The sequence below is a fragment of the Parasteatoda tepidariorum genome, chromosome 1 (genome assembly GCF_982258835.1).
Source record: "Parasteatoda tepidariorum strain Cologne lab strain chromosome 1, Ptep-v5.0, whole genome shotgun sequence".
Lineage (NCBI taxonomy): Eukaryota > Metazoa > Arthropoda > Arachnida > Araneae > Theridiidae > Parasteatoda > Parasteatoda tepidariorum.
Genome location: NC_141755.1, coordinates 88,172,469 through 88,198,430, shown reverse-complemented (window position 1 = coordinate 88,198,430; position 25,962 = coordinate 88,172,469). Strand labels below are relative to the sequence as shown.

Sequence of the window (25,962 nt, the reverse complement as noted above, 5' to 3'; positions counted from 1 at the left end):
CGGAAAGGGATTTTGAAATTCCGCAAGTGACAGCCCCAGCCGTAATGCCCCGAAGCGCCCTTTGTTCGTGATTGCAGGGGCCATTAGAGACCGTCTCACGTGGACTTGAATGACCAATGAGGTGGGGGTGGGGGATTTAAAGCCCCTGGAATAGAAGAAGATATTGTAGGGAGCTTAAAATCCATTAAAAAAAAGTTTTTCTTGTGTTCAGTGCCCGATGCATTGCTTTTGTTTGAGGTCAGCATCTGCTTTCCCAAGTGACTGGATTTATCCATTCAACTCCTTTTATTTTTGTTCCCAAATCCGGGAAAGTGAAAAAGAGGAAAAAAACTTTCGGGAGAACCGTCAAGCACCGCGTAGTTTACAGGGTTTATCCTATTTAATAGCTGTGTACAATGCTTCAAGCAAATGAAATCTCACGCTTAGCTTAACTGATTTAATTTGTTTTTGGTATATTTAAATAAGTTTTTATTTATGTTTAGCCTTTTTTGTGTGCAATGTAAGCTTTATACTGTTTATAAACGTATGACTGTTAACGTTACTTGTTTGATTAAAAATTACACTTCAAATTTTTATAAACTTTTCTTTCTGTAAAAAGAGAGAGAAAATTGTAATCGCATTATTGTGATCACTGATTACCTATTGAATAAATGAATAGACTTTTCTGAATAGACTTTTATAAACGCTTCAACATTTCAAGTCATGGTTTGCTTAAACTGCTTTCATTGTTCTTTTGTTGTCCAATGGCCGGGATTGGTTTTGCAATGCCAGGCAATAAGAGTTTCTTAAGATGTCATAAAATTCCTTTCCTTTTTCAGTATTCATATACATATATATTAAAATAACCGGCAAGACAGTTATTACACATAAAAAAATAATAAACAATGTATGGTGCAAATTATTGTTGTAAACTGAAATATAAAAAATAATGGATGATTGAGGTAAAAGAACGAGTAAAAAACTTAAATGGTTTGGGAAATTATATGGGTAAGAACTTCTAAGTAAATATATTATGGATGGAAATAGATAGAAATGGAACGAAATCGTATTTGTATTTAGATATAGTCATTGATTGGAAAATAACAATTATTGAAGTTAGGACTGAAAATAGTATCAAAAGTAATTAAATTAGGGGAACGCCATTGCTTACGAGGAATGGTAGTACAAAACCATCATGTGATAGCTATAACTCACTAGGTTCTATATAGCTATATTCACCGCATCCGGCTTGCACCGACCACAGTGCTGCAGTAAAGTATCCTCAGTAGTAGAAGGATCATGGGTTAGAGTCCACTTGCCGTCAGGCTGACCATGGGCGGTTCTCGTGGTCTTCCTCTCCATGTAACGCACATGCGGGTTAGCTCCATCAAAAAGTCCTCCTCGAAGGCAAATTTCTCCCAATACTCGATCTAGGAGTTCCTTTGTCTTCTGGATTGGTTCGAAATTGCAAGGCTACGGAGTTGAACATTAGTAGTCGTAAACCCAAAATTGGGTTGGCTGTTCAATGACGAATATATATTTAAAAAAAACAGCTCCATAGGTACAATGGTCACACAATGTGAGGTTAAAATTGGACAGATTGGTATCACTAAATTTTGAATAAGATGATGATGATAAAATTAAGTGGTAGGAGTAGTACTGTATATACTTCGCAACAGAGCTGCAAGATGGGCTATTGGCGACCGTTTTTGAAACATCCCTGCAGATGATCCGAAGACATGCCATCACAATTTTGATCCTCTGCAGAGGGGATGACTCCTCTCACTTTGGTAGCTCAACGACCTGCGCGTGAAATTAAACAATCTACGGTAGAACAGTTTAACGAGGACCAATACCACACACCCTGAGTCTCTCCGCAGACGGATCAAAGTGATTTCCAAACCACGCACTGATAGCTGTCCGAGATGTTTGATTTCGGTAATCTGCTGGGAACCGTGTCTTAAGAGACCACCATACCATGGGAGAAAAGTTTTGTCTGAAATTCTCTTCCACCTTCATTACTAATTTAAAATTTAAAAGAAAGAAAAAAATGAGTTCATGCAAACAGTAAGAGTAAGCCATGAAGTTTCAATTAAATACTTGTCCACAATAAGAAGATCACGGATCCACACACATATGACCTATGACGTCATCACTAGCTGATTGTTGGCGTATTAAAGTTCCAGCTAAGTTTTTCCATATACATTAGATTGTTAATTAACGTGAAGTTAATTAAATACAGCACCGTCTTTTCCTTCTTACTTAATTGTTTAACTTAGATTCTTTTACTCAATGTAGATTTATTATTTGTTTATGCATTTTATTGTAACCACGTGCTTCGTGTACCTGGTAACTTCGATGCATAATTTGTTTGTTTATGTTTTACATTGCTTCGTGCTTATCATTGTGTTAAGTAAGAAATGTACAGTGAAAGAATCTTTGTGTAAGAATATAGAAATAGTCAGTTAAGTACTTGGCGGACATGGTTTACTCGAAATAGAAGTGGAAGAACAGTTTCTAACGCAAGCAAATGCCACGCTTCAGTAACCAATCAGGATCGTGATGCCCACACTACGTCACTTGCAGGTTTGATGGAGGAAAAAAAATTAGAACATCATAATGAAAACAATTTATTGGAAAAGAACTTCTCCATTGCTAAGTTATCTTCTCGCAATTTATTTTCATTTAGATATTTTAAAAAGTTTCTTTTCAGTATTTGAAATTTCGTGGCTTCATCTAGGTTTGTCAGAATTCATTTTTCCCATACTTTAAGTTTCAATTAAATGATGGAAGCGAAAGAGAAATTGCTACGAAAAGTTTTCCCCGCGGAATGGCGTTCAGTCCATTGCAGGGCTAAAGAAAATACAAGGGCTGGTTCACTCCTTTGAAGTATCTCTTGCCGCTGTAATATCTCCCTAACCACAGCTGGGCAGAGGCGGACTGCGCATGCGTGGTTGGCAGTCAGTCAGTAAATTTTGAGCGAGTAAGTCGTGGGAGATCCTCTCCTCTCTTCTGTTGAATCATGATTGGAAATTTGTGTGTTTTTTTGTTTTTTTTGTGTTTTAATAAATTGTTTTTGTTTATAATCATATTTGTCTGTGAGTTTGTTGAGAGATACGTTACAGACAAATAAATTGGAGGCACCGGCGCGATACGAAAGTCGTGGCTGAACCGTTGTGGTTCGGTGATTAAAAATCAAATAAGTGCTATTATTTGATGATGGAAATAAATAAAAATTCTGGCAAAAAGATAATCTCAATCCTTGAGATCGTTTAAGATAGAAAATCTGCTCCGAAGATTAAGGAATGTGCTATTGTGTGTGTTATTTGTGCTCCGATTTCGATTTAATTACAAAGCAGTATTCATCCTGAATACAAGTGTTCCAATTTGTGAAAGAGGTACCCTTCCTTGTTATATTTGAGATAATTCAATGGTTGTCCTATACCAGTATTATCTTTTCGATTTGTTTACAAAGTAATATTCATCCTGAATGCAAGTGTTCCGATTTGTTAAAAAAGGTACCCTTCCTTATTATATCTGAAATAATCTCATGGTTAACAAATACCAATATTATCTAGATATAATATCGTCCAGATATATAATGTGAAAATATTTCATCCAGATATATGATGCGAAAATATATCGTCCAGATATAAAAGTGAAATTCGTCCAGATATTAAAAGTGATAATCCTGATCGTAAAATTTAGTTTTGTTTTCTGTGTACAAACCGGTTACTGTTTAAAGTGTTTGACAATTTTTTTATGTGAATAGAACAGTAAGTATATTGATTTTGAGTGCTAGTATATAAAAGAAGTGTCGAAAAAAATTTGAAACAGTGTAAAATAATTACTTTGTATATCTAATCATTTTTTGATAATAATATTGAAGAAAGTTATTTGTTTTTCTCTTAGAAAAGTGCAAATATTTATTTATATTGTTTTCTATGTATTGAGTGTATTAAATTAAGTGATTTCTGTAAGTGAAATCATTATAAAATTAATAACGAAGCATGAGAAACATTTCTGTTTTAAACAGGAAGTAGGGGGAAAATTAGCTTACTCATCATTGCGGTTTCGAAAGGAATCGAATCTTTTTTTTTTCTTCTTTCTTGCTTTGATGTATTTATTACTTTTGAAAGAGCTGTTATTTAATCCGTTCATAAATTTTTCCTACAGATGCTGATTGCTTATATATTTTTTTTCTTTCACATTTGTGTTTGAGTTTATGAAGGTAAAGAGTGGAAGCATTTATAATTTGTTTTGATTTTCACGTCTATCTTTAGACATTTCTTTTAGCTTAATTAAGGATTTAAATGACGATTTATATTTTGATATAATATTTTTATGAGATACATTATTCATTATAATTGAATTTAGTCATGAAAATTTTTGTTTCTCGGATGAATAATATTTTTCTTATTGTTTTTGGTTTGGTTCTCATCATTGCTGTTCCTTGTTATTAAATAACCTATTTAAAAAAACATAAAATTACAGTGTCATAAAATTTATAGTTTTGTTTCAATTTAAATTTTATGATTATTTTATTGTTTAGCTAAGTACTTAATTGAGGTAAATATATTTGTTTACTTTGAGGTTGCAAGGGTATAATTTCTTTCTTTGGTAAAATATCTACACATTTAAGTTAAAATTCATTGGCTTAAATTTTTGATTTATCATTAAATCTTAACCATGGCATTCTTGGGCAAGGGATTAAAGGAAGATTTATTAGCGTTAGCATCAGAGTTAGAGATAGATGTTAATCCAACTATGACAATAATTTCACTGAAAAAAGCCATAACAGAAGATGATATGTATGAAGAGGAGTTCGCTAAAGAATTATTTTTTACCCTTATCGAGGAAAGAAAACAACGAAAGGAAGAGGAGAAGAAGGTTCAGTTGAAGGAGGAAGCTGAAGCAGAGGCGTTGAAATTAAAAGAAGCAGCTGAAGCAGAGGCAATGCGGCGAAAAGAAGAGAGAGAATTTGAGTTGGAGCGAATGAAACTTGAAGTTAAATTAAAGATGGCTGGCACTCCTCAAGTAGAAGGTGCGCGAAATTCAAAAGATATACACTCGTTAATTCATAAATATGACATTAAAGAAGATATTAGTTTGTATTTGGTGTTATTTGAGCGCCAAGCACGGAGGGCGGAAATAGGAAAAGAGCTGTGGATAACACATTTGTTGGGTTTACTTCCTTATGAAATAACACAAATTATTGCCCGTGAACCTGATGATAAAGCCCAAGATTATGAACACGTTAAAGGACTTTTACTGAAGAGGTTCAAGCTTACACCTGAAAAATTTCGTCAACTTTTTATGAAGCATCTAAAATCAACTGAAGGAACTTGGCCAGACTTCTATCACGAACTTTCTAATTATTTTGATGGGTGGATAACGGGATTAAAAGTAGATACTTTTGAAAAGTTAAAAGATTTGATTATAACTGACCAGATGAAGAAACGAGTTCCTCAAGAATTTAAAGAGTACTATTTGGATGAGTGGAGTAACATTACATCTCCAGTAGAACTTGCTGGAAAGTTAGAAGAATTTGATGACGTACGAAAAACGATAAAATCAAAAGACTCTAGAAGTATTCCTACAAAGCCAAAAGTGTTACCAAGTCCGCCAGCATATGGCAGAAATTTTACGAAATATGATAATTTAAGAACTGATAGAGTTTTGTCTGAAAGATATAAGAACTTTAAGAAAGATAATGTGTATGATAGAAGAGAAGAATTTATAGACAGTAGAAACAAGGATGTCCACCGCATAAATGATCGTAGGGAAACAGGGATAGATAAAACATTTGATCAACGAAGGACTCCGAAGTGCTATGAATGTGGATCCAGCAACCATCTTCGTCCTCAGTGTCCAACACTAAGGAATCCAAAAGGTGTTGTAAATATCAACAGAATCGTGGAAGGAATAGAAGATGAATATTTAGCTCCATATACCGTTGTGGGTAAAGTGAATGGCCACTTAATGCCTATATTAAGAGATACTGGTGCTAGTATCGATGTCATATGTAGAAAATATACATCTCCAAATAAGTTTACAGGTGAGACAATTTGGGTGCAACAACCTCTTGATGAAGGCCCTGTGTGTTTGCCTCTTGCACAAGTTACAATTTCATTTCCAAGTGGAGACCTAAGTACAAAGGCCGCTGTTGTTCGTCATGAACTAGATAAAGGACGCTATATAATGGGTAATCGTACAGCGTCACTACTTACTGATTCCCAATTAAGAGAAATGTCTGCACCCCTAGCAATAAATGCTGTTGAAACAAGAGCACAAACATTACGAAAACAGAGGAGAGAGAACAATTGTCAAGAAGAAATAATCGTCACAGAAAAAGGAACTTTTAAGGATACTACGTCTGCAATGGAGCCAGAAAAAGTTGAACATGCTGAAAACTTCGAATCTACTTCTGAATCAATGATCGAGAATGATTTCCAATTTCCTCCTCCTGATGAAAGTGGAGATTCACTGCTAGAAATAAATACAGATCAGCTTGCCAATTTACAGATAGAAGACCCGGATTTGCAACCTCTCTTCAAAATTGCCAATCAAAATGAAGAAGTTGAAGATCGAAATAAAAAGTTTTCCATCAAAAATAAACTATTAATGAAAGTTCAAGAAGATCATAATGGGAAAGTAAAGGAATTAATAATGATACCAAAGAAGTTCAGAGCCAAGATTATGACTTTATGCCACGAAGATACTTCTGGTCATCTGGGAGTCACAAAAACGAAGGATAGGCTAAACCGTCACTTCTTTTGGCCTAAATGTTATAAAGATATTGAAGATTATGTAAGATCTTGTGACAGTTGTCAAAGGGCTGGCAAACCGAATGAGAAAAAGAAAGCTCCCTTAAAGCTTGTGCCTATAATTCAGGAAGTATTTTCTAAATTGAATATTGACGCTTGTGGTCCACTTCCCATCACACCAACTGGGAAGCGTTACATCATCACTTCCATTTGTTTATCTTCTAAGTATCCTGATGCGATACCGGTTACTGATTTAACTTCCATATCAGTAACAGATGCATTACTTAATATTTTCAGTAGATCAGGCTTTCCTGTTGAAATCCAGTGTGATCAAGGGACATCATTTGTTAGCAATTTAACCAGCGAATTTTTTGATCGTTTCGGTATAAAGGTATGCCATAGTTCTGTACATCATCCGCAATCCAATCCTGTCGAGAGATTTCACAGAACAATAAAACGTATTTTGAGAGTTTTATGTTTGGAAGCAGGAAATGATTGGGAAAAACATCTACCCTCAGCACTCTTCGCCCTTCGAACAGTGACTCACGAAAGCACCGGATTCTCACCCGCAGAATTAGTGCATGGAAAACAACTTAGAACACCAGAAACTTTGCTTTATGAAAAATGGACAGGATTAGACATAGAATCCAACCCAGTTACAGATTATGTTTTTCAGTTAATTAATCGCTTGAAAAGATGTCAAGAACTAGCTATAGAGAAAATGGAAGAAGTACAGATAAAAAGAAAATTATGGTATGACAAAAATGCTGTCAAGCGTGAGTTTCTCGAAGGAGATTTGGTTTTAGTTTTAGCAACGTCAAGACCAAATAAATTATCTGTTCAGTGGCTAGGACCTGGAACTGTAAAAAAGAAGATATCTGAAACAAATTACGTCATAAACTTACCAGGGAGAAAGGACGGATCCCAAGTTTACCATATTAATATGCTGAAGCCTTATTATAAACGAAGTGAATATGTCAACTTAGTATCGATGAAAATTGAGGAAAGTGAAGTGGATAGTGATATAGACTTTCCTCATATTGAACCAAGTCCCAACGTTTATAATTTTAATGACATTGTATGCAACAGTAGTCTTCAAGAAAGACTGACTTCACAACAAATTGATCAACTGCAACAATTGTTAAACAAGTTTGCAAAGAACTTTTCAAACATACCAGGAAAAACCACTTCGATTGAACATGATATTATACTGACTTCTGATACCCCTATCCTCTCTAAGCCTTATAAAATGTCTCTTAGGCAAACTGATATATTGAAGACTGAAATCGATAAAATGCTAAAGTGTGGTATTATTGAAATCGGTGAATCAGACTACACTTCACCTATGATAGTCGTTGAAATCCCAGGCCGTGATCCAAGACCGTGTGTGGACTATCGCAAATTAAATGCAGTGACCAGAACACAATTTTATCCTTTACCTAATACTGAGGAATTAATTGAACGGGTGTCCTCAGCAAAATACATTACTCTAGTAGATTTAACTAGAGGTTATTGGCAAATCCCATTGACGCTGAATGCTCAGAGATTAGCAGCCTTCAGTACTAGTTTTGGGACTTATAGACCTCTTAGAATGCCATTTGGACTCAAGAATGCTCCATTCTCTTTCAGCAAAATGATGGCACAATTGTTGAGAGGCTGTGAAAAATATGCTGTTCCATATCTTGATGATGTAGCAGTTTTTTCAGATAGTTGGGAGGAACATTTAGAGCACCTCAAGGAAGTTTTTCTCCGAATTCAAAGAGCTGATTTAACAATTAAACCAATAAAGTGCCAGTTTGCTCAAAGTGAAGTTAAATATCTTGGACATATTGTAGGAAACGGAAAACGTTCGCCTGGAGAAGTGAAAATAAAGGCTATTAAGGAGTTTCCTAAACCAACAACTAAAACAGAAGTCCGAGCCTTTTTAGGATTAGCCGGGTATTACAGACAATATATACCCATGTTTTCATCAATCGTTGCCCCTCTGACAGAAACTTTAAAGGGTAAAGTTCGAAAAGGACTCATTCAATGGAATAATGACTGCGAAAATGCTTTTCAGGAACTTAAGAGAAAACTCTCAAGTGAGCCTATTCTGTATGCTCCTAACTTTGATAACGAATTCATCATTCAAACTGATGCTAGCGACTTAGGTATGGGGGTTGTTTTGACACAGTATGATAAAAAGGGGAAGGAACATCCTATATTATACTTAAGTAAAAAGTTTTCTCCCACTGAAAAAAAGTATAGCACAACAGAAAAAGAGTGTGCTTGCATTATTTTTGCTGTAAAAAAATTGCATTATTATATTGATGGACGATCTTTCACTATTCAAACTGATCATAATCCTTTAACTTGGTTAAATAAAAATGTAAGTACAAATCCGCGCTTAATGCGTTGGTCTTTATTCCTTCAAACTTATGATTTTAAAATTATTCATAAAGCTGGGAAATTGAATAATAACGCGGATAGTTTAAGTAGAGCTCCTTTAGATTAGAAAAAAAAATGATAACGATTTGCTAATAATTTGCATAAAAGTGAAGGTTAAGATCACAATAATCATAACATTTAAAATTTATTCATTTTTCATTTGTGTTTATTTTATGTGCTATATTTTCACATATCTCTTTATTTTATAAAGATAATGATTAATATTTTCTTTATAATGTGTTTATCTGAAATTCTGTAAAAATAATGTTTGAATATTTGTATTTGTATAGTGTGTTTTTTATATATGTAATTGATATGTGCTGTGTTTTCATATATGATATTGATATTATTTTATATATTTGATACGTTAAAGTAATGTAACATTTTTGAAAGTTTAACTTTTTCATTTATTTACCTGAAAAAGTTCTTGGGAAGGGAGGAGTCTGTAATATCTCCCTAACCACAGCTGGGCAGAGGCGGACTGCGCATGCGTGGTTGGCAGTCAGTCAGTAAATTTTGAGCGAGTAAGTCGTGGGAGATCCTCTCCTCTCTTCTGTTGAATCATGATTGGAAATTTGTGTGTTTTTTTGTTTTTTTTTGTGTTTTAATAAATTGTTTTTGTTTATAATCATATTTGTCTGTGAGTTTGTTGAGAGATACGTTACACCGCGCCGATCCTCCGACGTCACTCTAGTGACGTCACTTTGGCTCAAAGCTCGCACTTTTACTTCAAGAAGGAGCGTTTGGTCTTACTAGCTCTAACTAATATTGGATCATTTCTTTTTGCGAGATATTCTAAGACATTTGTTATTTTCTATAATGACTTTCCTCAGTTTTTGCAGTGAATTTACAAGAATTTAAAACTATTATCGAAATGCCAGTTTGCGCGATTGCAACTTGCAAAAATTCTGATACAAAAACAAAAGGAAAAAAATGGATTCCGAAATGACACAGTTAATATAAAACCGCAATACGTTTATTCTGTCGTAAAGAACTTTTATAAAAATTCATTATCTAAATAGAAACCGCCTCGCTACTTCATAAAGAAAGGCAGGTGAAAAGAATTAAAAATTAGATAAAGTCAAAGAAAATTAAAATGTAAGTAAAAAGTATAAATGAAATATATAGTATATAGTTGAAATTCTCCTAATTTCATAACATATTTTTTAATGTAGTTATTCTAAATATTTATGATTTTTTTTAAAAAATTATATTCTCTTCAATTTAAATATCTATATATTATATCATCGTAAATTTAAATGTCTATAAGCAATTGTAAAATTTCAGATGTCATTATGAACCTAAATTATTATTTTATTTCAGTAATTAGCGTTTAAGGTTGATGTTTCCTAATGATTAAGTATGAACAAATTGCTATTAACGACATATTTTAAAATCAGGGATTCTAAATTTAACTTAACTTATCTGTATAAAAGAATATGTAGATAAAAAAAGTGTCGATATATGCCTCCATTTTTCTTAATAGTTAAAGTTAAAACTGAACTTTTTGAAATAAAGTATTTATCGTGTCATTTTCACCAACTAGCAAAACATTTTTATAACTTTAAAATGGTATTTTTTTAATATAATAACCAAGAAAGTTTTTTTTAAACTATGATTATGAACGGAAATAATGTGTTAATTACGTAAAGTTTGAAGGCTAATAACCAGAAAAAGTCTAACTTATTTTTACAAGAGAAAGATGCAAAGTTATCATATCTTTGCTTGCGATCTCCGAGATCTGTAGACACAGTGACGTCATGAGGAGGGAAATCGTAGCTTCAGCTCTAAGAGCGGAGTGAACTAGCCCTTGTATTCTCTTTAGCCCTGAGTCCATTGCGGGGCGAAGGAACTAAGGGATAAAGAACTTTTATTAAGTCTACGATTTCCAGGAAGATAGTCTTTTGTCCGTGACATTTAATTTTACGTAAATTAAAAAAAAGAATTTTATGTCCACTCTTTATCGAATTTTTTTAAAAATATTTATTTTATGTTATTAAACAAGTCTTCGAATGAGTTAATATTGAAAACAAATGAATAAGAAACCAGACAGCAGTCTCCACTTGTTAGTTTTTCCATTACTTGCAGCTTGACGAGGTATGGAAGTAATAAATGAATGCATATTTGTTTCCATTCCAATATAACACAATCATTAATTTCTGGAAGGTTTGAACTCATTAAACACAGAGTAAGTGAGTGAATGAGGATTGTTTTACAACACCTTCGACGACTACTTCCTCTGCCATAAGCGGCGGCAGTTCCTCGAATGAGATCAATGCCTTTCCATTAGGCCTGGCAGTCGTTTTACAAAATGGCGACGGCCACTACCTTAATTACTTCCACGGCCGGCCTGCTCGTTTCGCCTCATAATTAGGGTTTGCTAATTATACTGATTTGAAACCTTCCACGTGTCCAGCCAAAAGGTAAATTTGTGTCCTGTTTTCTTTAATAGAGTAGATTTACTTAATTGAATGGCGGTAACTACTTTAAGTGAACTGTAAAAGTACTCGAAAAGAATATTCTGCAGGAAAATGGTTCCTGAAATATTGTTCTTATAAACGATTTGTCTCAAGATTATCCTTTTTTTCAGCGGCAAGACCGGCAGAAGAGGAAGAAGAAAAAAATGGCGAAACAAAATTCATTTGGAGAATGACTTTTTTGGGAGAATTCATTAATGATGGAGAGAAAGAGGGTATGAAATAGAAAAAAGAAAAAAAACTTTTTAATGTAATCGTCGTTTAAGGAAGAAATCGCGTCTTTTTAGAGAACTCATCTTAAAACAATTTGGGATCATCGAAAGTGAGGCGGTGTTGATTTTTTTTCTTTGGCGTGTTGTTTTAAAGTTGCCACTTTATAGATAATTAGTTAGGCTTTTTACTTAACTATTTAAGAAAAAAGTTTGTTGGTAGTTTTTGTTGAGTAACGCTTTCCTTACACTGAAAAAAAAATGGGACTGCTTTTATAGATTGGCTAATTCGTGAAAACTGTTTTTATTTTATTTCCAAACCCTGAAGTTAATAAACACTGTGAACCACACATGAAAAATGTCTGCTGTCTCCTAGAACAACCTTGTACATAGTCACGGTCAAGGTGAAGATTTTATTTCTTTATCTATTAACCGCTAGAAAAACTTGATTTTTGTCAGGCGACGTGGTTAGCTTCTGAGCTAGTATCCTCGCTATAAATTTGCATTTTAACGAAATGATACGAATCTTGAATACGAATCTTAATACGGATCTTGATTGTGCATATGTCGTCATAATTGCAGACGTCATTTGTTGAGCTAAGTTTATTTTCCAATCAGCGTAGAGCAGCTGACCCATTTTTGAGTTCGTTACTTCAATGGCGGTCACTTTAGGGGGGTTTGCGACTAATATGATTCCGTAACCTTGTAATTTTGATCTCAACCCAGAACAAGGGAGCACCTGAAAAGCATCGGGCCAAGCTAGCCTTTGTGGGTTTTATTTTCATGAGCTAACGCTCAGATGCGTTACACGAACAGAAAAATCATGAAATCCTTTAATGGTTAACCTGACGTCAAGAGGATTCTAACCCATGATCTGTCTAACATTGAAGCGCTGTCATAGGTGTGAGCTGAGAGCAGAGTTCGCATCATCCAGCATAGCTGGGTTTCGAACGCGGGTCACATAATCGAGTGACTTTATCTCCTGAAGCAGTACTTCTTACAATGAGATTTTTAAGGCAGGGGTGTCAAACTCAAAAGCTAACTTGGGCCAAATAAACAATGCTTAACTTTAGGTGGGCCGCAAAAAAAAAAAAAAAAAAAAAAAAAAATCAGTTTTCATAGAAACAAATATTTTTATTTTGAATAGTACAGTGTAATAAACCTATATAAAGTAAAGTTATTGTTCGATATTTGACATCTCTTCTCTGCTACTATCTTTCCTATTTCGGGAGAAATTATATTGGCCGCGACTACTTTCAAAGTTGACCCAATGTGAGCGTTATTAATACGGTTTCGGGCAGGAGATTTATTTCCATTCGTAACAGAAAATAATTGCTCGCACTGATAAGTACTTCCAAACATGGAAATAATTTCAGATGAGAATTTTTGAGTATTTTCAAACCTAGCAGGTAAATATTTGTAAAATTCAGGTACACTCACTTCAATAAATTTTGCCTTCAAATTTGAGTCCCACTGAATCTCAATCACTTCCATTTGCATATTACTGGGTACTGAGTCTATATTTATTGAGAAAATCGAAGAAAACAAACAAAATTTGTCTTCCAAAGAATTAAAATTTTTAAACCTTGTTTCAAATTTTGTTCTAAGATTTGAAATTTTTTCTGCGTATTTTTGATACAATGCAGCGTCCCTGGAAGGGCAGGTGCCGCAAGCCAATTAGAATTTTACATTTTCGAGCGTACAATTTAATATGATCCGTATAGTTTATAAATAAAGTATATTATAATTTTGTATGCTACTTTCCTTTCTAATTAACATTTCTATTTTATTTTTACTTTGCGTCGGATATATTGACTGGGTCGCAAAAATATTCATCTCGGGCCGCAAGTTTAACACCCCTGTTTTAAGGACATTGAATAAGGACGTTGGTGTTTTACAAAGAGTAGAATTTTCAAACAAGTCTACGACATAATAAACATGGTAGACCTTAAATAGGATTCCAGTTTCGAGGCCGCATGATCTCCAACTTCGAACGGCCTTTAAACTCAAAATTGGGTAGGCCGTTCAACGATGGTTATGAAATAAGAATAACTAGTGTTTGTGAACACGCTCGTAAGCTGTTCAAACTACTGTTCATTTTTGTAAGTTATTGAGTAAAATTATGAGAATAATTTTAATATATGCTTAGTTTAAATAAAACATTAGTGCCTTCTTTTTTTATTTTAATAAAGCCGTAGAATTTCAATTATTTGAAAATATTGTAATTATTATCAGTAGGTCTTTTTAAATTAAAGTTCTTTTTAATTTTTAAAAATTGCTATTTTTGGTTCTTTATTACTTCATTTTAAATGTGTATTTTTTTCTTTAATTTCAGAAATCTTAAAAGTTTTCTCCATAGTAAACACATTGTATTAAACTAAAGAGTCAATAAAAGAACACAATTTCTTTTAGCTGTGTTTTTGTAGAAACCCGACTGTGCAGCAATTTTTTTATTTTATTTCTATAAATGTTTGTCTTTGAAAGTCTTTACATCTAAAGAGACCCCAGGGCATTTAGAAGAAAGTTTCAATTTCCCGAAAGTTTAATAGTTCAAGACAGTTTCATTTGTATTTGTCAGCATACAGAAGGCAAATAACCACTTTTTCTCTTTTTTTTTGCTTTCATTAAATATAACCAAAAAAAGCAGACTTGAAAATAAACCGGGCTGGTTCTAAGATACTGTATCTATATCTGCTACGGTCAAAGCAGTAATTTCGGTTCTTTTTTTTTAAAATGTATGGCAAACCTTTTGTAGTGCCTTTTTTCCAGTAATTTGTATGTTTAAGTATTTTTGGGATATATATATTGTCTTATAAAAAGAAATTAATTTTGCTTATTACCTAAAATTAAATTGAACTTTAAGTCGATTTTTTTGGGAAGGTGTGTTGCATTTTCAAAATTTTACCTATATTGCTAAAAAAAAAATCTGTTAAATTTCCAGAAAAAAAACTCTCAGCTGGAGTGCCAGTATAAAACCATTTATTTCACAGAAAATACTATTATTTAGGTGCCTGTTTTTTAAGCAGATATATACTGTTATTTTAGCAAATTCTGTTTCAAATTTAACAAAAAAATCTATAAAATAAATATGTAAATTGTGGTATGCAATATGTAAATGCAAGCCGAATGCATCATTTCCCTAGTCAAAATTCTTGATGGTTCCACCAAAATATTTTGATGATTTAAGTTGGTTTCAGTGCGATATATAATGGTCCATCATCATTTGATGGTCATCATCATCCAACATTTTCCATTATGCATCCATGGTTTTTGATATGCCAACAAACTTGAAGCATTCCATGATTCTACTCTAATACTATGATGGCTAACCATCAAGAGAGGTTTAGACCAACAATCCATGATGATACGTGACGGTCCATGATGGTTCCAACTATATATTTCCATGATGGTTCAACAATTGGAATTCTTGTTGGTTTTCAGGAGTATACCATCAAAACAATTTGGTTTTTTCCATGATGGTTCAACAATTGGAATTCTTGTTGGTTTTCAGGAGTATACCATCAAAACAATTTGGGTTTTTCCATGATGGTTCAACAATTGGAATTCTTGTTGGTTTTCAGGAGTATACCATCAAAACAGTTTGGGTTTTTCCATGATGGTTCAACAATTGGAATTCTTGTTGGTGTTCAGGAGTATACCATCAAAACAATTTGGGTTTTTCCATGATGGTTTAATTGGAATTCTTGTTGGTTTTCAGGAGTATACCATCAAAACAATTTGGGTTTTTCCATGATGGTTCAACAATTGGAATTCTTGTTGGTTTTCAGGAATATACCATCAAAACAATTTGTTTTTTGTTTTTTTTTATGATGGACCATCATAAATCGATACGAATTCCTACATCGAGGGGATGATTGTTTATGATCGTTTCACCATTAGATTTCAAAGAAGCTATGTTAGAAAGTTTTAATGGTTCAACGCGAACAAACCATCACAACAAGCTGCTATTCTTATGTTGGACCATCATAAATGTATCCAAATTCCGACATTGTAGTGATGGTTACTTGTGTTGGTTACCATTAAAAAATATAATGGTTCATGATGGAATTATTGGAGCAATAGACGAGAACAAACTACTATTAGTCGTTTCCTCAGTGGACATCTGTCATCAATGACTTATAACGATGGTAATAAACATTTCGAAATCTGCACTAAGTGTTCTGTTGCCATGGCCTCCCCAGACCACATTTTATCTTGTCTGGGACTTACCAGGCAGGACATGGTTCAAGCTTCCCTGCTGGTGGTAGACTTTCTTAGAGGGAACGAGCTCACGGACCTGGTCTAGCTCTGCTGGTCATGGAGATGAGAACAACAACAACATTATATATTTTTTTAAAGGTTTAGCCCGATATTACTACACTGATGATTTTCCTAGTTTATCCTATTCGCATATTATTAGTATTAATACGGAAATTACTAGTAATAAACCACTAAAGTGATAAATTTGTACAATTAATGCAAAGATGCAAAGAGATTTTTCTAAGCCACTTCAGAGTGTCAATGGATGTTTTAAAAGATTTTGTGAAAAGAGCTTATAATTAGAGCAAGTTAATCGCGCCACTATCAAAATGGACATAACTAAAATAATTAAGATTATTACTTTACTAATATTCAAATATCAGTAGTGTTGATATGTGATGTTGTTCATCACGCTTTCTCTACCACAACCCTTTTTTTTAATTTTACTCGTTATCAATGGCATACCTGCGAGTGACGTAGTTCAGGTATCACGATCCTAATTGGTTGTTCAAACGTGGCATTTATTTACGTTAGCAACTATTATTTTCATTCTATTTTGAGTAAGTCAAGCCGTCCAAGTATCAATTCTCTTAAGTGACGCGTACTATATTCTTTCACAAAGATTCCTACACAAAGATTTCAATTCTTTCACTGTAAATTTCTAACTTAAGACCGGCACGAATCCACGTAGAACATAAACAGACAAATTATGCATCGAAGTTGCCAGGTACGCAAAACATAAATATGTCTCGATTACAATAAAATGGATGAGCAAATAATATAAAGTTAAGTAAAAGATGCAGATGAGAAAGAATTATATTTCAACATATGCAATGAGCGATAGGGCACTGCGTTTAATTCACATTAATTAACATTTTTAACTTACGTGGAGAAGTTTAGCTCAATTTTAACACGCCATTTTCTTTACGAACGATCAGCTGGAACTGACGTCATCGGTCACATGTTGGGGTACATTTGATTTTCTTTGTCTTGAAGTGCAAGTACACAATTGGGTATAATATAGCCTACGTCACAGGTTGTGTTGTTCCTACTAAATTTAACCCATGAACGGCATTTTCTGCGAGCCTAACTTCAAGCCACAAATAAACAAACGAAGTGTTCGATCGTTTAAATAGCTGCTCGCCAGATTTTATTGCATTATAAAGAAAAGTTATTGAAACTAAATAAACAACAACAACTAAAACAAATAACAACAACTATTAATAACAATAACTAAATAAACAATAACTAAATTCCATTCGTTTAGCATTGCGTCATATGTTGTTCCTACTAAATCGAAGTAGTTGTGTTTTTTTCATATTATACCCAATTAAGCTTTTTACTTTCCTTGTTTATTTTCACTTCCATTTTAATCCTTTAAGTTTATTTTTATATGATAGGTATAAGCTAATTTTTTTTATATCTTCCGGTTTTATAAATGTGTGACTTGTTCGTCTCAAATTCTCTCTCTCTCTCTCTATTTCTTTTATTTTACTCATTACTCAATTGAGACCCTTTATTTAAATCAACACCCATTTCACATTGGATGAGATTTGAATTGAGATTTTACACAATTTTGCAATAATTTATTAAATTCAACGGACATTTTTTAAAGTAGTTTAACTGTTGGGCCAACTCAATTAAGAGATGACGCATAAAATTGAGTTATCAAATCCAAATAATTATCAAAAGGAGTTATTTACCCCAACTTTTAAAAAGAAGCATATCTAGTGTTGCTTTTTTTTTTTTTTAAATTTATCATTCTTTTGTAAAGCGATTGTTCAAATAATGCATAATTTATTTATTAGCATATTTTTGTTAATTTCAGATCCCCCCCTTGTAGTTAAAAATTAGCAAATTACAATCCCATAATCAATTAATATTCTACCATTACCACGTCGCAACAACCATCTTCTTTCTGGTTTTTGCTTTGACTTTTATTGTAATAACCTAATTTGAGGAATGAATTCAAATAAAAAATGCAACTTTGCATAAGACATTGCATGTTTTTTTAAAAAAATGATTGAAAACATTGCATGTTTTCATTCATTTTTTAGAATTTTGAACTGAGTATTCCTTTGAAATCTTTTGTGCTCAAAATTTCCGTTCACAAAATTTTCTAAAAATTTTTTCTTCAAATTTCTTATTTCTACGAATTTAACGTTTAATCCAAATTTTAAATTTTTCCACATGTAATTTTTTGATGCATTTTTTTCTTTTTTTCTTGTAAATATTGAAAATCAGGGGGATTTTAATGTCTTACTCATACGCCTCATCTCCTCTTATTAGCAAAAAATCAAATCTTAACTCTCCGTCCCCCTTTGCTTGCATATTATATTTGAACGACTTCTTACGTAGTATAAATGCCAAAATTAAAATTTGGATTAAACTGTTTGAATATCATTAAACTGTTTGAATATCATTGCCATGAACCAAAGGTCATTCATGGCAATATTTAAACCAGGCATTTGCTATAAAATTTTGCCTTTTAAATTATTAACTTTCAGAGAATTATGTCATCAATGCATTTCAAGTTTTTGGTTAATGCATTTAAAACTATATTAAAATAGTTTTAATACCTTTTACAAGTAAAACCTGAAGTAGAAAGTTCTGGAACGTTTATTTGTGCTTTTAAATCAAAAAATCAAAAAATGACTTGAAACAAGTTAACTGCATCTTTCAACAGTTGATAATATGAAGTTACAAACTGTTTACATACCATACGCCCATTTTTTGGCACACTAGGTTCAAATTTACTGTACGAAAAAAAAAGCGAACACCCTGAATAACTTTAGATCTAATGATGTGATTTTCACGTACTAGAACTCAATCTTAATGATTCAAGGATCTAAACTTAAATATGCTGACTAAATTGTATAAAAGATCATTTAAGTTTCAAAATCAAACAAAAGCATTCTCCGTGTATTATCAGGCGATCAAACTAGTTTTCATATTCGTTCAAGATTTTACTATTTTACTATATTAATTTGAGGCTCCTAATTTAGAGATTTTTTTTTGCTTCCTTGCGACAAGGATTTTGTATATATATATATATTCAGGATAAGTCTACGGAACATTCTGTATTAGTTGTCACACTCAATCTCCAAAATAAAATTAAGGCTTTTAAAACGTTTAAGTGCACAGGGTGAAAAAAAATTTAAAATTAAATTTCAACTTGAGATATCAGAAGTCACGCACACTAGCTGACTATTCTTGAAAGGAATTTTTTTTAAAAAAGAAAAAAAATTAGTTAATTGGAAAAAAAAATCGTGCCAATTTGAAGATTATTGGATTCTAAAACAATCCAGTTCTTCTCTCCTACAGCAATAAAAACAAGAAAATGTGCACTTTTCACGTGAGGGTAACATCTTTGAATATAAAACAGAAGGATTTGTTAAAAATTTTTACTTTAAATAAGTTAAACTTTATTCTTAACTGATTGACGTTGGAACACGTTTTGGTGACTTTTCTCTCTCAAATGAATTTGTTAATATCACGGACCCAAATCTGAATTTGTCATTTTCTTGAAAACATAAGAGACACGAGTTGTAATATTCTTAGAAAAGATTTCCATTTCCTCTCTTGGGAGAATTTCTATTGATTTTTGTAGTTACACTTTCGAAACCATTTGGGAAAGAGGAGGATTGGAATTGGACGAGCTTTAAGGCAATTAAAACACGAACAGAATGAATTTACGGTACGAAAAATAAAATTACTTTTTTTTTTTTTTCTCACAAAACCTCTGCGAATATGCATTAGTCATGCTAACACAGACAGATCCCTCTTGTTCAAGATGTCCCAGATGAGCATAGATGGATCAGGGGATAGAGCGTTCGCCTTCCAATGAGGTGAACCGGGTTCGACACCCCAGAGACGGGTGGTCGAAACGAATCCGCATCCCGCTTGTATCGACCACAGTGCTGACGTGAAATATCCTCAGTGGTAGACGGATCATGGGTTAGAGTCCCTTTGCCGTTAGGCTAACCGTGGTAGGTTCTCGTGGACTTCCTCTCCATGTAACGCAAATGCTGGTTAGTTCCATCAAAAAATGTCCTCCACGAAGGGGAACTTTACCCAATACTTGATCCAGAAGTTCCCTCGTCTTCTGGATTGGGTTCAAAATTACAGGGCTACAGAGTTGAAAATTAGCAGTCGTACACCCAAAATCGGCTCGGCTGTTCAACGACGGTTATATACATTAAAAAATATAACCATGGTAAGCAGCAGGCTGTTGCCTGTTTCTATATTTTATTTTTTACTTTAGCCGCTATATTTTACTTTTTTTAGCGATTGAGCATCGATGGAATTCTGACCAAAATCATTGACATGTAAGCGGGGCCAAAAAATAGTGGATTTGAAGAGAATTTTTTTTATTAAAAAACATTTATCCCAATCACTTATATAAGAAAATTATATAATAAATAGTAATTGAGAATATTTTTTTGAAAAATTATTATTCTCTGTAGCCTGCATTTCACCCGGATTTGCTTCTCGGTAACAGCAATTTTTCTTGTTCTGTTTTTCATCTTTTTTCTCTCTCGGCTACTATAGTTTTTCTAGTTTTGTTTCTCATTTTTATTTTTCCTTTTTCCGTTGGCAACTTAACGTTTTTATTTCAAATTATTTTTGTTTCTTTTTTCTTTACACTTAACGTCTGGCAAGTCTTCAAAATGGGCGTTTGTTTTGTCATGACTGTTTTTTCATGTTTGTATATCTTTTTGAAGCGATCAAAGTGTTCAATCAGGTAATATTTTACCGCTAAAGTTTCTTAGGATAATTTATTTAATGTAATACTCTGAATTTTCGCGATCAATGCTTGGAAATTCTTTGTTTGCTTGGAACTTCTTTGTTATTTTTGAGACAACGAAACATGTTTTTATCTAATATATTTTTAAAACGAATTAAGTTTTTAATCACGCAATACTTTAGTTGATAGAATCAATCAATTTTTATAAAATTAAGCCCAAAGAATAAAAAAAACTGTATAAATCCTCATTATATAATGTCAATTACGTTATAATATTATGTCATTTATTTATTTACTGATATCTGAAGAATCTAGTCAAAACAATCAATAAATATCCGTAGATAAAATTAGAGAAATAAACTTTTAATCTTTAACGATACAGAAAACGGTAATGTGGCACATTACTTTGGTAAATTGATTAATTCCGCCCGTTAATGGAATTAATTCCACACTTTAATTGAATATTATTTAGGTAATGAGAATATTAACGGCTTTAGATAGTTTTAGAGGTAACATACAGACTTAATTTTGTGAATTTTTTTTTTCTTCTCTAGTCTTTGTTTGTGAAAAAGACATAATTTCTAAATTTCCAATCCTGCTGAAAACAACTATATTTTCAGAAAAAAATTCACTCATAAATTTTTCAGTTAATTCTAAAATTCCATAACTATGCTTACGTGTGGAATTTTATTTGGGGAAAACAAAGGGCATACAAATGTCTTATTAATAATATTTTCGCGCCTCCGCATCTTAGGTGGAGAGGGTACAGCGACTTGTAGGAGCCTATTTCTGTAATCGATAACGCCACACGGTGTGACGTCACACCTTGCTGATAGTGAAATAAATCTGAAATGAGGAAAGTTATTAGACTGATCGAACTCAATCCATACATATTTGTAACGATACTTTTAAAATCTTAATTTTGATAACAAAGCTAGATTTGTTGACAATCTTCACAACAATGTTATAGTTTGTGTTAGTGATGCTTATATTTTCATCCCAAAAAGAAGGCAAAAAAAGAATTCTTTACGTTTTTTAAAAATTTTTTTAAAAATCTTAAACTTCAAGTAGAGGCGAAAAATAAAATAAGTTTTTTCTCATAATTACTTTTTCGACAATGTTTATATTCTCAACTTTAAAACGTAAAAGGCTTAATAGGACTTAATAACTGTCTGAACTTTGGAATGTAAAGTCATTTTATTTTGTCTTCAGACAATTGAGAAAAATTTAAGAGTTTTTTTTATATATTCTTGTTAAAATAAGTGGAAAAATTAGAAATGTTTAACTTTAGGAAATTTTAAAACTCTAACAGCAAAAATATCTGAAAAATAAATTACCATTTTACCATTTACCATAGCGTACCATTTTTAAGCAAATTTAAAAATTATTATTAAATTATTATTATATTATAACAATTGTTAAAATTTTTATATTTTTAGTAGTCAAAGCTTGAAATAATTGATTGTTTTTAAAATTTATCCTAGAAAATTTAGGGACATTTTTGTATATTTTATAATGGCACATTGTCACAAAAAATTAGAAAGTTCAAAATTTTTCAATAACTTTTCAGATTTTTTTTCTAAGCCGCCTTGTCTCCTTTTGTAAGTTTGAGACTTGAATTATTTGTCGATTTTAAAATGCTGATAGGTTGCAATTCGGTAGATTGTTTCTGTTATTTTCAGAGATTCATTATTTGTGGTTTAGTCACAAATGATGGCACGAGGGCTATATATAAAAGCAATTTTTGAGTTTCGACAATAAAGGAGGCTTTTTTTTTTAGTATCAAAAATTTTAAAATATTTGTTTTTTAGCAATTGTTTGTGCTTTACTCACACCCAGTTTAACTTTCAAAATGTACCATTTATTATTTGCGCTTTATTCACGATAATTTAGCTTCCAGAATGGACAATTTATTATTTGTGCTTTATTCACGTTAATTTTGCTTTCAGAATAGACAATTTATTATTTGTGCTTTATTCACGTTAATTTAGCATTCAAAATGGACCATTTATTATTTGTGCTTTATTCACTATAATTTAGCTTCCAGAATGGAAAATTTATTATTTGTGCTTTATTCACGTTAATTTTGCTTTCAGAATAGACAATTTATTATTTGTGCTTTATTCACGTTAATTTAGCATTCAAAATGAACCATTTATTATTTGTGCTTTATTCGCGTTAATTTAGCTTTCAAATTGGACAATTCCAATTTGCAATCTAAATATTTGTTTTTAGCAATTATTTGTGCTTTATGGGGCTAAAAAACTATAAACTAAAACTATAATTGCTAAAAAACTATGTAAGCAATTATTTGTGCTTATATAGTTTTTTAGCAATTATTTGCGTTTTCTCACTTCAGTTTGACTTTCAAAATGAACCATTTATTATTTGTGCTTTATTCACGATAATTTAGCATTCAAAATGGACCATTTATTATTTGTGCTTTATTCACGTTAATTTAGCTTTCAAAATGGACAATTTATTATTTGTGCTTTTTTTACGTTAGTTTAGCTGTCGAAGCGGACAATTCATTGCTTGCGCTATATTCACGTCAGTTAAGCTTTCAAATTGGACAATTCCTTATTTGTGCTTTATTCACGATAATTTAGCTTTCAAAATGGACAATTTATTATTTGTGCTTTATTCACGTTAATTTAGCTTTCAAAATGAACAATTTATTATTTGTGTTTTATTCACGATAATTTAGCTTTCAAAATAGACCATTTATTATTTGTGCTTTGTTCACGTTAATTTACCTTTCAAAATGGACAATTTATTATTTGTGCTTTTTTCACTTCAGTTTAGCTGTCGAAGCGGACAATTCATTGTTTGCGCAATATTCACGTCAGTCCAGCTTTCAAATTGGACAATTAATTGTGTGTGCATATGATGAGCATTGCCGCTGTAAGTCTATGCGCGTTGACTTTCAGCATAAACACATTAGTTTTCGTTTCTAATCCAATAGTAACCTCTCGTTCAAGAACGACTCTGTTTTAAGTGCAATGCTTTGGAACATTTTTGTAAATACATTAGAATACTTTGGAGAATGTGAGTCATATAACGCAATTTCCCATACTGTGCATTGCAGAGAATGATGGATATGAGGATAAATATCCCTCCATGGTATTTAACATCATAAACCGCGTCTGCTGCGATGTGTCTTTGTTTTTCAAAAACAACCAACTTCGTCACGAAATGGTGGAAGTTGGATCAAAAGCGGGTTCCACAGAGAATCATCGCCTTTCAGGAATTCCTCAAGGATAAGGATTTCAGAAGTTGTGGAAAGATTTCTCGTCGGATAAATCCTCTCCTTCCCCCCCAAGAAAGAGAGTGAGGCCTAAGAGTGGAAATCGTTCTCCGAGAAAGAAATCTTCTTCTCAGTGCATCTGCCTGCCAAAACGTAGTAATTACAGTCCCGTTGTGCACCTTCTCCCTTTTGGCCCCTCAAATTTCTGGAGGGGTGCGTCAAAGGCAACTTACCCCTCATCTCTTCGCCCCCTACGTCTGCGCTCTAATTAGAGCTAGAGCGTTAATGATTAGCGGGGTAACAACCGTCCCTTTCTGGGCCGCATTAGTTCGCGCTTCGCGCACCGACGGTTCTTTGATGAGGGTACTAGAAGGTATGGGGTTGGCACTCACCTGTTCCACACCCCCTTTTATTCTGGAGAAAAGAATATATTTTTAGATAAAGAAGGGGAGTGATGGCTCTCTTTGTCAGGCGAGATTTTAATTGGGCAGCCCTTTTAACTGTCATACGTCACACACACACACCCGCAAAACTTAAAACATTCTTTTGGAACACTTTACCCCTCCCTCCATACCGGACGATTCTTTTTAAGACGTCCAAGAACATTTTCGATCCACTTTTCTGAACCCAGTGTCGTTAAACTATTATCGGGGATTCATTAGGTCTTTTCTTTATTTTATTTTTTAAGGGGCGGAGGAGAGTGAAATTTCGTCCCGACGGTTATAGGCAGCGGAAATCGTTAACTGGTTATTAACTGTAAAATAGCGCATTCGTGCATTTCTCGCTTCGCTTGAGTTTTCCATACATAAATGCGAAAGATAAGTTTCCCGAAAATGTGAAGTTGAGTGGTTCGCGAGACTGAAAAATGTTTTTAATTGTTATCGTCTGAATGGAATCTCAGGTGTTGCCATAGATTCTTATTTCTGTTCTAATTTTTCAGACGACAACTTTCATTATTAGTGGTGTGAAAATGAAGATTCTTATAATGAATTCATTTAGGAAAAAATTAAAGTATCAAATAACACATTGGAATGAAAAAAAGGAAATATTTTTGAACAAAAATAATTGTTCTTTTTAAAGATCTATTGTAACAATGCCTTTCTGCTGCTTCAAATTTTAATTGTCTCAAATGTATGAAGGAAATTCAGGCTTATCTAGTATTATTTTTATAACCGTAAGTCTTTTTATTGCATAATTTTTACAACAGGTTTTAATAATGGTTAAAATAATATTGAAAAATTTGAAATATTTGCTACTAACTAGTTGTTTATTTTTGCTGAATTAATGCAATGGAAAAAATAAACATAAATGAAATAAAAAAATAAAAAAAAATATTTACCTTTTTCGTATAAAATTTTACCTTAAGTTAAATTTTAAATTTTACTAACTTTTTAAAAGTAAGTTACAGTAATTTGATTCAGCGAAATGTAATAACAGCATGAGTTAGCAAATATTTCAAATTAACAAATAGCTTTGCAAATAGTTAACATTAGCAAATAGTTTTGATATATTGAGCCTCCACGACTCAGTGGTTAAGAGCTCAGAGCCGTTATTGTAAAGGAGTGGGGTTCGATCCACAGTGGTGACTACACCCAACTTCAGATGTATACCAGCTTGTTTGAAATAAAAGTTGTACCATGCTGACCTCAACCATGCCTCAACCTCAAGAATGGCATGGCTGACCTCAACCATGCCATTCTTGAAACCATTGACCAACCACCTCATTCTTGAAAACGCGTCATGCGTGTGGCAATATGCATGACTACATCCAACCAAGCATATTGCCACCATCATGCCGTTGGTCACGACATTGCTGACCTGCTGTAGGTCACGACTCAATGTGATGTGT

At 32.8% G+C, this 25,962-nt stretch overlaps 1 protein-coding gene across 1 annotated transcript; it reads left to right on the top strand.

Moving 5' to 3' along the window:
- The first annotated feature begins 4,668 nt into the window (after positions 1-4,668).
- Positions 4,669-24,130, top strand: LOC147816600 (uncharacterized). The gene is made up of 2 exons (XM_087156978.1): positions 4,669-9,114; positions 23,900-24,130. The coding sequence occupies exons 1-2, from the start codon at positions 4,669-4,671 to the stop codon at positions 24,128-24,130; spliced, it is 4,677 nt and encodes a 1,558-aa protein (XP_087013104.1).
- The last annotated feature ends 1,832 nt before the right edge of the window (positions 24,131-25,962 follow it).

What these genes read in the sequence shown, in the direction of transcription:
- LOC147816600 (XM_087156978.1), top strand. Translation starts at nt 4,669, where the DNA reads ATGGCATTCTTGGGCAAGGGATTAAAGGAAGATTTATTAGCGTTAGCA. An exon ending in TAACTTGGTTAAATAAAAAT is followed by an intron (nt 9,115 to 23,899) that starts GTAAGTACAAAT and finishes TAAATACATTAG; the next exon opens with AATACTTTGGAGAATGTGAG.